Raw genomic sequence first — 11373 nt, forward strand, 5'->3', positions numbered from 1 at the left:
TTCCCAGCAACCACATGGTGGCTCACAACCACCTATAATTAGATCTGGAGCTCTCCTATGGTGTGGGGGCATACATGGAGGCAAAATGTTGTATACATAATAAATAAATAAATAAATAAATCTTTAAAGACAATAAAAAACAAAAAGCTAAATGGCCAGTAGCTAGGCAGGAGAGGAATAGGCAGGACAGGCAGGCAGAGGGAATAAACAGATGAACGAGAGAATGAGGAGAGAGAGAGAGGGGGAGATGTCAGCCAACAGACACAGAGTAGGACACACAGAGAGAAAGGTAAAAAGCCTCGAGGCAAAATATAGATTGAAAGAAACAGGTTAATGTAAGAGCTAGCCAGAAACAAATCTAAGCTAGGCTGAGCATTCAAAACTCTAGCAAGTCCCTACAAGTCCCTGTGTCATGATTTGGGAGCTGGTGGTGACCTAAAAGAAAAAAGCCTGGTATATCCATGCACACGTGCATGAGTGTATGAGTGTGTGTGTGTGTGTGTGTGTGTGTGTGTGTCTGCATGCACGTGCACACGCACTGTCTCCACCTTCATCGTGGTTAGGGCATGAAAAAGTGAAAATTGTAAGTTAGAATAGCTAGGGCCGCCTTTAGAAAGTGGGGCCATAGCCAGGACAGAGATGTAGAAATTAGACTAATTGGCACAACTTCTACCTTCAGGCCAAGGACCCTGGAGGGGGCCCTATGGGGGGCGGCTATTGTGATGAGACCCTGACCTGTACCAATGAAGAGAACATCGTAGTGTCCATCGGCAGCTGCTACGCGGTCTGCAGTGATCTGGGTGAAGGTGTACCCAGCTCCCACTTGGAGGAAGAGAGGGCGCCCCCCCACGGGCAGGACTGGGTTGTACATGAGAGGGTGGTTCCGAGCAAACTGAATAACATCATCTGGGAAGTCCTTGGTGGAACTGAAGGTGCCAAAGGTCTTGCTGGGGCACTAGGGAAGGCAAGGCACGTCAAGAAGAGATACACACTTAGGATTTTGTGGTCAGCCCCTTCAGAGCCTCCAGGAACAGGAAAGGTGAAAAGGGACAAGAGCCTTTCCCCATGAACCTTAGGCTGAGAGGGCACATGGTCTCACTCTGCAGTTCTGTCGTATGGGGGCGACATTTCTCCACCCATACCGGAAGGAAGAAATCAGACCCCCCCGCCCCCCCGGACAAAAACAAAGTCAAGTTCTCTACCCTTGAGACTTCGAAGCTGATTGTTGCAAGCAGTCCCTAGCAACGCACCATGCCAGGTCGTGGGTAGGGGACACGACCCTGGTAGGACACCCACTGGTGTGTAGGCCCCTCCTTGTGAGCAAAGGGTCCCAAGAAGGCTCGGCGCACGTCATTCATGCTATACACGCACACAGCGGAGCCCTGGAAGACGCCACTACGAGCGATGAAGAGAACGAAGTGAGCGCCTGAAATCAAACTGACTGCCCAAGGGAACTCCCACTTCCGGCCCCTCACCTGGAGGTGGAGAAGACGGCATAGAGAAGTGGTGTCTGGCGGTCCCGGGAGGTCAAAAGAAACACGTCCTCTGTAAGAAAAGGGAAGGTTGGCAGGGCAGTACACATCACCCCCAGGCTCCTGGATTCTGCACCCTCGGCTCCTCCCCTGATGCCATCCCTCATTTAAGACACTCACGAAGTTGGTCAAAATGGGTGTCACCCTCAACTCCAGGTACTGAGCACACAAGCCTCGCCTTCAGAAATGTGGTCCATTTGTTGACCAAGCTGCGCTGGCCACCCAGGTCATTCTGTTCACAGGATCGGAAGGGATGAGCACAAGACCATTGTAGGCAAAGGGTCGGGGCAAAGGTAGCCAGGGAGCGAAGGGCCCAGTGTCTCTTTACCCTGCAGATCTGGCCAACGCGGGACACAGTCATTCGTCCCATTGCGGGTGCTGCTTCCACCGCAGACTCACGGAAGAAGAAATAGATTTTGTCATCGTCAGGGTTCTCGCTCTCTGGGATCCAAAAGACCTTGACAAACTTGGGTTCTAGACCAAACAGGAGGCATGGTATCAGCGGGTCCTAGCCCCAACATTCAACCCATCAGCTGACTCCTGCAACTCCAAGACCTACCCCTATGATCAGCAGCTGCAAGGCAAGAAGCAGCCACGAGGGGGCAGTAGAGACCATGGCTACAAGCACAAGCGGGCTGTCCCTCTCCCCTTTACAGGGCTTCTGATCATGTCACACTTTCTTACATGTGCCAGGAAAAGACGGAGATGGGGTATCTGTTTTCACCTTCATTCATAAACTCTTCCTCCCTACCAGATCAAATACTCCCTCTTCCTCCTTCCGTTCCTCCTACTGTCCCATAGTAAAGGACTCCTATCGATACTAGTTCCCTGAGTTTGTTTCTCTGCTGGCCCCAGGGCCTTTGTGCTAGCCATTCCCCTTATCTGGAATGCTCTTCCAATTCCGTTAGCTGGTTTTCTTGTGTTCTGGAAGCTGTTAATAACTCATACCTCTTCCCAGCAAACTACTTCCTCTCCTCAACCCAAACTCCTTTCCCTTTACTTTCCAGGGGCTTCATGGTCACCGGAATTTATGTCATTATGTGCTTATGAGACTCGTGGGCTCGAAGGTGCTTGCCCGGCTCTGTGACCCTGGCACAGGGCCTGATTATGTACACACTTGGAGAGTCTTCGCCCATCGCTCTCTTACTGTTTTGTTGTGTGCTGCCTTCCCTGTGGAGGATGGCAGTTTCCTCCCAGGGGCTCCCACTAAGCTTCTCACCGTTGAGCCAGCGGGAATCATGGGGTTCTGTTCGGAGACTCGGATTCTGGCCCAGGCTGCGAAAGATGGTAAAGTCCCGGCCCATGAGGTCCGCTGCCACCCCGGAGTACAGTTCTTCCCCTGCAGACAGGGCAAGGGGGTGTTCAGCCAGCCGCAAACTATTGAAGTAAAAGTTGCCTAGGGAGTTCTGGGGGTGCTCAGGGAGTCAAGACTATAGGGTATCTGAGGGGGTGCCCTTGGGACATATGAAGTTCTAGGATTTCCAAGGGGGTCTAGAGTTGCACTGGGTGCCAGCCTTTGGACTCACCCACCAGCACGGAGGCAGCGCGGTGCCTCGGGTCATAAGGGCTCTTTCCCTTGCCATCCTCGAGTTTTTTCAGGTCCAGTCTGAGCATGGGTTCCTGGGGGGTGGGGGTGGGACTGTTAATACCAGGTCCTTCACAATGACCCCCGCTTCCCTGCTGTCAAGTCCTGGTTTTACCTCCAGCCGGTGGCCCACTTCCACAAAGGCACAGGTTGGGTGGAAGGCCCCGGTGCCACAGGCCAGCAGGTGTGTGTGGTTATAGGTGTGCAGCAGCTTTACAAAGTTCATGCACTCCGTCTGGTAGGCAGGCGGGAGAGGGGTGGGGCAGGAGGAGGCAATCAGGCTTTCCCCAGGGAGACAGCCCTCAGGGGTTACAGTTCAGCCCAGGGAAGCACTAACAGGGACCTCAGGTACCACAGGGACCTCAGGGACCCAGTGCTCTGCTATCTGACAAGTCCTGCCTGTCTTCACAGGGTGGCGACATGAGGAAGTATACATATGCACAGCCCCCCCACCCTGTGACTCAGATGCCCCCAAGAAGAACAACTCTGACTCACCACCTCCAGACCTCACCAGCCTTGACCTCCCTGCCCTTACCCTAGCCATAACAGGCTAGCCTCTCTCTCAACCCTGGGATGAGGGCATCCCCACCCCCCACCCTCCTCTGCATGCTCCCCGTTGAGTAGCCCACACTCACACCAATGTCCTTCCCTGCCCAGTTGCACTCTTCACGCCATTCCACAGGGGCCGGCCAGGCCAGCTATAGGGCGGGAACACAGGTTAGGGACCTGGGATGTTCTTTATTTGGGGGATTTCTCCATCCAGTTGCTCACCCCTTTGGCTTTCTCTAGAGTCTAGGGTCTAGACAGTCTGGAGTAGGGTTCTAAGGCTTTGCCCTGGGGTAGCACTTAAGTTGGGTAAGATGAGGGGTTCCGGGCACCTTCTTGGCTCGCTTGCTGATGTTATCGAGGCTGAGGGAAGCCACGTGGTTCTCAGCACCCACAAACAGGCGCCCGCGCTCCTCATCCACCAGTAAGGCTTCATAACAGCAGGTGCGCTCCAGTCTGAAGGTTCGGACACCATGCTGGGCCTGTAACTCTGCAGGGAGAGATACACTGAGTACTTGCCTGCCTGTCATGACAGGAACATCCTCAAGGCCCTGCCTGGTTGTCTGTCTACAGACCAAGGTTATTTGTGTGACCCAAAACACACACATGGACACTTACATGCATGTTAGCTTAAGTATATGAAGACTGGCCCACCCAGGTACAGAGTCACAGGGTAAGTGGTGCAGCACCCGGTAAGGAGAGAGAAGATTTAGGAAAACATGTACAGACAAGCGGATTGCCATGCTGGGAGGCCAGGCTCATGGACCCAGGGTCTAGGAGAGGCAGAGCGGGTAGGAAGAAGGGAAAGGCAGAATTCCATCCCTAACAAGTCAGGCTTCCCAGTCCCCCTGTTACCAGCTTGGATTCAGCAGTTGGCCACCAAACGCCACTGCTCAGAGCCCACCCTCTGTGCAAGGGGTAGAATAAGGAGGGGCTCTGCTGGCCCCAGAACCTTGACTTCCCTTCAAAGAGGCATGGCTTGCCTTGGGATGGGGAACGAAACAGAGACAAGGACTGTTGCTATGGAGACAGTAGGGGTTCTCCTTGGGAAAGCATGAGGAGAATGTAGGCAGAGAGGTTTGGGCCTGAGGCTAGAACAGGGTTAACTGGAGGTGGCCTAAGAACGCCCCCAACCCAGCAAGTGTCCAGTGATGGGCATGCATATGCTGGTACCAGCAAGTCTTTCCACACTGGGCCCTTTTCCTGTTCACCTCAAGCCGGCCCTCAATCTGCCAGGTGCACCTACCTTGAAAGGAGAGCCGAAGGCGTGGAAGGTTAGGGGCAGCGTCCCCCAGCCCCGCTGCCCAGAGAAGGGCCAGGCCTGGGATCATGGCGGCGGCCACGGCCCGCCCCATGCCGGCAGCTCAGGGCGCTCAGGGTTCAGCAGGCGTGTGTGGAGGAGCCTTCAGCTGCCCTGGACTCTGCCCCAGGATCTGGAAAAGAGTCGGCAGCAAGGCAGAGAGGGTAAGGGCGGGAGGGCATGGGGGAGTCCCAAGGGATCAGATTACAGCCCCTAGGGAAAGAGGCTGGGGGGTCGCATACCATTTCCTCTCCACCAAGGGTGCCCCGCCTGGCCACAATCAGAGACACACCCACACTGGGCACACCCTCAGGGTCACCCTGCATTGGTAGGCACCCGCCCCACCACGTCACCCTCCTCAGTAACCTCCCCTCCTCTACACACACTCACAAACATTAATTCACAAACACTACGCACCCACTACATGCCAGCCTGGGGCAGGGACGAGGATACTGACGACACAGACAAGGTCCCCAGGCAGTAAAGGGCAAAGGGCCAACAAGAAGTCAGACCTTGTGGTTATTTCAGAGGGCACCAAGTGCAATGAGCAAAACAGCTGATGAAGGGAGAATGGCAGGAGGGGCTGAGGCCTCTGGAGGTGGCTGTGCACCCACTGATGGGGAGGGAGATGCAGAGGGACTTCGGGGACTGGAGCAAGGCTGTGGCTGCCGAGGGATATGAACAAGTTTCCGAGGGTCCCTTCGTGAACATGCGTACATGAGCAGTGTGAATGCATGCATATGTATAAATGTCTATGAGCAAACACATGCCACACCTGTATAGACACGTCAGGTGTGCAAATGTGCATACACACACGCGGCACTGTGTGTGAATCTATTCCGCGTGTACCAGCATAAAATATGCCTGTTTGGAACATGAGTCACATCTGTGCATGGGCTGATGTGTGGACATGCATAGTGGACATGCAAGGGAATACAAAAGCAGGGTCAATCACTCCCTTTGACTCTAACATACAAGTCGGACCTGTTCTTCCCAGGACCCCCACCCAGACCCATTCAGCAGCCCCCTCCCCCCGCCACTATTGTTTCCTCTCTGCAGCTTGAGGGGGGGAACCCGAGAGAGGAGCAAGGTGACCCCTCTGGCTCACTTTATGCTCCAGGTAGAACAATTATTTGTCCTCCAAGTCCCTTCCTATTCCGGGTCTTAGTTTTCCTGTCTTTGAGCCTCTCCACTGAACCAGACATCTTGCCTGTCACTCTTAGGTGAAGCTAGGTTCTGGCTGCTATGGCCACCCTCCTTTACTGGAGCAGGCAGGACAGGTTGGGCCCTAGGGCCAAGGTCACAGACCTCTCCTCCCTCTAGTCTCTACCCCCCTCACCAACTTCTAGACCCCTCCCAGGCCAGTACCCCTGTCTCTCTCCTTTGATTTGCTGACACTTGCCTCTGCCTCTTCTCAGGGTCAGGAAGTCTGTGAAGCTGACGTGGGCTGCCTTTCTGCACTCCTCCAAGAACTCTGCAAAGGGGTCTCCCACCTTAACCCCTCTTTCCTGGAGAAGGGGAGCAGGCTAGGGCCCACAGGGCACCCTCTGACGGCTCCTTTAAGCAGAAGCCCCCGCCCCCACCAGGCCAGCCACCTCCCAGAATACCATAAAGTTTGCAGGGCTACAGGGTGGATCGGGTGACCGGCACAGGCAGCTGGGACTGGCTGGAGATGGTGGCCCCTCAGAGTGGAATGGGAGCAAGGTTCAGGCAGGTAGAGGTGGCCCTCTCTTGCTGGATCCCAAGGTGAAGGATACCCCACATAGTAGTCCCAGAAACCTGGCAATCAGCTAAGTCAAAGCAGGTAGAACCGGCAGAGACCCTCCCTGACAGACAGTTCTTGTGCAGCCGGCAGAAGGAATGGTAGACCAGGCAGTCCAGTCCTCACCTGTCCCTCCACAGCCAAGGGATGTCTGGACACTCGGCAGCAACCTCAGATTCCGGGAGCTGGCTGTAATAGGTGGGTCAGAGGTCAGGGAAGGCACTCTCCTCCCCTCTCCTGGGCCCCAGCCCCAGTGGCTTCCTTACCAATTGGACCTCTTAAAACTTCAGCTGTCTGGCCCTCAGTGGTGATGACAGCCAGGCAGGAAAAATAGAGGGGGGGGGGGAGATGCAGTAAATCTCACTTCTGCCGAGTGTGAGTGTGTGGGCTCATCCTGAGAGCCCAGCTAGGCCGGAGCTAGGGGCAGACTGCTGGGAGGTGGAGTACTATGGACTCCAGCCTCTCTTCCAAGCTGGGAAGACTGCCCTGCCCATCAAGGCCAGAGCCGGGCACCTGAGGGAGGTTTCTGTAGAGTTATTTTTGTTTGTTTGAAGGCAGAGTCTCACGTAGCCTGGGCTGGCTTCCAGTTTGCTAGGTAGTCAAGGATGGCCTTCAGCTCCTGCTCCTCCTACCTCTGCTTCTGAGTGCTGGGCCAGGGGGAGAGGCAGACAGTTTGGGACAGACTCCTCCCTACTCTTGACTTTGGTGTCCAGGTGGGGAGGTACCTGGGATCTTGTCCTGTAGCTGCTCTGGAAAGCACTCCCTGTTTGTACTCTTAGGGACACTTTCAAGGTCTCCCCAAGGCTGACAGAGGATCTCAGTGTCAGAGACCTCCAGCCTCGGCTGTCCGTCACAGGAGCCGGACACTTCAACTGTACAGTTTTGCTACAAACTGCCCGGGTGTCAGCCAGTCAGAGATAAGGGGACACAGACAGAGATAAGGGGAGACTTATCTTCCTGGGAGTCTGCTCTGAGGCCTTGCCTCAGGACCCAGTGTTCCCGGCCTGCCTGTCTAGCGGCAGCGGGAGAAACTAGAGGGGTTCAGGAGGGCTTCTAGGATGAGGCCTTGCCCTGCTCCTGGGCTGGCTGCCTCTCCCCATGGACCAGGGCAGCTTCCTCTGGCCTCATGCAAGCAAACAACATTCTTTGGCTGTTTACAATTTTCCACCAAGCAGCCAAGATCAGCAAGTGCCTTTGAGGCCCCTACCCACCCCTGCTGTGTCCCCAGTCTGCCCAGACTGCTCCAGTTCAAGGGAATGAGCTGTCTCTGGCTCACTCAGGGCAGGTGGCTCGTTTCCGCAGAAGAGGAAGGGATGGATGGGCAGCAGGTTCTTCCCACGACCCCGGGGTTCATCATGCCAGGCTGGTGGTGGGTGGTCCCTTAGAGGCAACATTTCAGGTGTTGGTATCCAGGTGTCACAATCAGACTCCTCAAGACTCTGGAATAAGGCCATCCTGGCCTGGGTCTGAAACCCAGAGAGGCAGTTGGGGTCCAGCTTACACCCCTGCCCTGGGACATCCACGAGCACAGGTCTGCCTGGGTTCTTCCTGTGGGTTGCCCACCGACTGCACAGCCTGCCATGGCCATGGCTTTTCCTTTGGTAAATAACCGGATTCGCCCCCCCCCCGGTCCCCCCTCCCCGCCATTGAACCTACTCCTTTGCACCCCTCTTGGGCTGCCCGCAGTACGGCTGCTGTAGCGCACCTTCTGATGACAGCTGCGCACGCACGCACGCACGCACGCACGTGCCAGTGCCCCGGGCTCCTGGGATCCCAGGCTCCTCACTCACACCTGCTTTTGCAATCAAAGCTGGCGGCTCCGTGTTACCGGCCACGTAGGCACCAGGTCACGTGACTGTGAGGACTGGGGTTTGGTACCAGGAGGTGGTAAGGCACAGCCATGAAGAGCCTCCTGAAGCCTAGCTTCCTGACAGAACAAGACTTACCCTCAGTCTGTGAAAAAGGCAAGGGACTGACAGGACATTCCCCACCCATAAACCCCAAGTCTGGTCTCCACGTCCAGGAGAGCCCCAGCCCACCTTTTGGGAAGATCAGTTCCTCCCTTGCTTGCCTATTGCCCTTCCCTTCAGTGGGCCACATCAGAGCTGAGGTGGAGAAGCGGCAGGAGGGGCCACCAAGAGCTTTGGACCTAGCGGGAGGTGGTGGTGCACGCCTTTAATCCCAGCAGTCAGGAGGCAGAGACAGGTGGATCTCTGTGAGTCCGAGGCCAGCCTCGCCTACGAGAGCTAGTTCAAGGTCAGGCTCCAAAACTACAGAGAAATTCTGTCTCAAAAAAAAAAAAAAAGAGCTTTGGGCCTTTAGCTGTGGCCCTCCCCCTGCTGGCTCCACCCCTGCCTTCCCTCCCTCCCTCGTGCACATTCCTCACAGGCTGAGGTCAACCCCTCTGGGATGGGGAGTCCCCCCCCCAATCAGCCACATCACAGTTCCACACTAACTCCTGTTTTCTTCATTGCCCAGCAGAGTGGAGTGGGGGGAGGGGGGGGAGAGGCAGGGGAGAAGGGGCGGGGCCTCTACAGCCTTTGGGGGAGGGGCTACACCAGGAAAGCTGCAAAAGTAGACCGTAGGACACTGTGCTTATCACCAGACATATACATACATTACATTTACATACATGCACATTCTCTAAACTGGACGTAGAGAGCCGCTCTGAAAGCCCTGATTTGGGGTGCGTGCTCTGTATGCGCTGGTGGAGTTGAAGGTGCTCCCCCCCCCCAAGACAGGGTGTCTCTGTGAAGGCCTGGTTGTCCTGGAACTCAATTTGTAGACCAGGCTGACCTCAAACTCAGAGATCCGCCGCCTGCCTGTGCCTCCCAAGTGCTGGATTAGAGGTGTGGGCCACCACCTGCCAACCCTTCAGTAGTGCAGAAAGAGACAGGACTAAATTCAGACTCTGCAGCTCTTTAGTTGAGGTGTCCCCGAGGTGGAGCTTAGAGAGAGAGCTTATAGCCCACTCTCCCCATCTTATATATAGCCCATTCCCTTCAATGTCACCACTGGGCCAGGCAGGCTGGGTGCATGGTAGAAGAAGAGCTAGTGTGTATTGTTGCCAGTGCAGGTCTGAGCGTCTTATGAGGACCCTGAGGGAAACCCTTCTCTGCCCTTCTCCTTCGTGGCTACCATCCCAGCCTCAGGCTCAGCTCATCCCCCACCCCTCTCTCCCTGGGCAGCTTCTCTCTCCACTCTCAAACCACTCTGCCCAGGGCGCCATCAGAGCCTCCCTCCTTCCCTTGGTGATTCAGAAGAATTCTCAAAAGTCCCCGACCCACCCCTAGCAGTACCCAAGACCACCCCTCCTAGGAATTTTATCATAGATATTGCTGAAGAGGCTGGGCAGTGGTGGTGTACGCCTTTAATCCCAGCACTCGGGAGGCAGAGACAGGCAGATCTCTGTGAGTTCGAGGCCTAACCTGGTCTACAAGACCTAGTTCCAGGATGGGAACCAAAGCTACAGAGAAACCCTGTCTTGAAAAAAAAAAGATATTGCTGAAGATAGGGCAAGACTCACCCTACCTGCCTCCTGCCTCTGACAGGATCCCTGGGGTCAACCTTCATCTGCATCTCAACTTGGTTTGCAGGAGCTTGGAGCTTGGAGCTTGTAGAGACTGCAACTCCTGGCCTGGAATCCACAGCACATCCCTAGCTCAGCCTTGCCATTCTTGTGCTCCAGTGGCCCCATTGCTGGAATGCATAGCGTTTTTGTTGCCAAAATGTTACCTGGGCTGTGCCTGAGCCCTTTAGAGTCACCTGCTGGATCCTCCTTCACAGTTCATTAGCCACCTCAGTTCTTATTCTTCCTCTGTGGAAGATTCCTGTTGCACCATTTCAAACTTCAGGGCCAGGCCCTAGATTCTCTGCTGTGGGGGCAGCAGAAGTGAGCCATCATCATCGGGAACCCTCCAATCTGGAGATGCCCAGCAGAGAGAGATGCAGGAGAGAGCATGCCTGTAGGAAACCTCTCTGCTTTCCTGGGCACTCCCGGGTCATCATGAGTCTCAGGGATTAACGCAGATGATACATGTCAGGTCCCCCTTTTACTTCGCTCCAGGCCTCCCAAAACTGACTTTCCCCCAACCCTAATGAAATCAGAAGGCAGAGATGGGAGATGATGCCCAACTATGATTTTTTTTCCCAACCAAGATTACCTGCAAGATTGCATCTCCACTAAGATTAAGGAATTAGCACGGAGGTGGTAGGTGGCATTCGCCTTTAATATCAGCACTCAGGAGACAGAGGCAGGAGGATCTCTGAGTTCGAGGCCAGCCTGGTCTACAGAGAAAGTTTCAGGACAGCCAGGTCTACACAGAGAAACCCTGTCTCCAAAAAAAAGGGGGAGCAGGGTTTTGTTGGAGGCCACTTGTTTGTTTTTGGCTGTCCAGACTCCAAATAACCACTTAGAAACTATATTATTTAAATTACTGTTTGGCCAATCAAGTTTATTGTTAGCTAGTTTTTATATCTTTGGTTAACCCATTTTTATTAATTTGTGCATTGTCATGTGGCTCTGGCTTACCTGGTAAAGTTTTGTCTGGCATCCAGCATCTGTCTCTGGCTTTTCACTGACTCTACCTTCTCTCTCTCTCTCTCTCTCTCTCTCTCTCTCTCTCTCTCTCTCTCTCTCTCTCTCTCT

The 11373-nt window shown here is 54.7% G+C and overlaps 1 protein-coding gene across 1 annotated transcript in view; it reads right to left on the reverse strand.

Moving 5' to 3' along the window:
* Positions 1-8803, reverse strand: part of Sema3b (semaphorin 3B) — a 12197-nt gene extending 3394 nt beyond the window's left edge. The window contains exons 1-14 of the mRNA XM_026778898.1: positions 8765-8803; positions 6852-6914; positions 5476-5628; positions 4910-5096; positions 3996-4153; positions 3753-3815; positions 3233-3352; positions 3059-3152; positions 2752-2871; positions 1861-2006; positions 1653-1764; positions 1476-1545; positions 1251-1395; positions 736-955 (exon numbers count right to left, since the gene is read on the reverse strand). Of these exons, the coding sequence (XP_026634699.1) occupies positions 736-955; positions 1251-1395; positions 1476-1545; positions 1653-1764; positions 1861-2006; positions 2752-2871; positions 3059-3152; positions 3233-3352; positions 3753-3815; positions 3996-4153; positions 4910-5018 (1357 nt within the window). The 5' untranslated portion in view covers positions 5019-5096; positions 5476-5628; positions 6852-6914; positions 8765-8803. The remainder of the gene's footprint in view (positions 1-735; positions 956-1250; positions 1396-1475; positions 1546-1652; positions 1765-1860; positions 2007-2751; positions 2872-3058; positions 3153-3232; positions 3353-3752; positions 3816-3995; positions 4154-4909; positions 5097-5475; positions 5629-6851; positions 6915-8764) is intronic.
* Between the last annotated feature and the right edge of the window lie 2570 nt (positions 8804-11373).

This window comes from Microtus ochrogaster, chromosome 5 (genome assembly GCF_000317375.1).
Source record: "Microtus ochrogaster isolate Prairie Vole_2 chromosome 5, MicOch1.0, whole genome shotgun sequence".
Classification (NCBI taxonomy): domain Eukaryota; kingdom Metazoa; phylum Chordata; class Mammalia; order Rodentia; family Cricetidae; genus Microtus; species Microtus ochrogaster.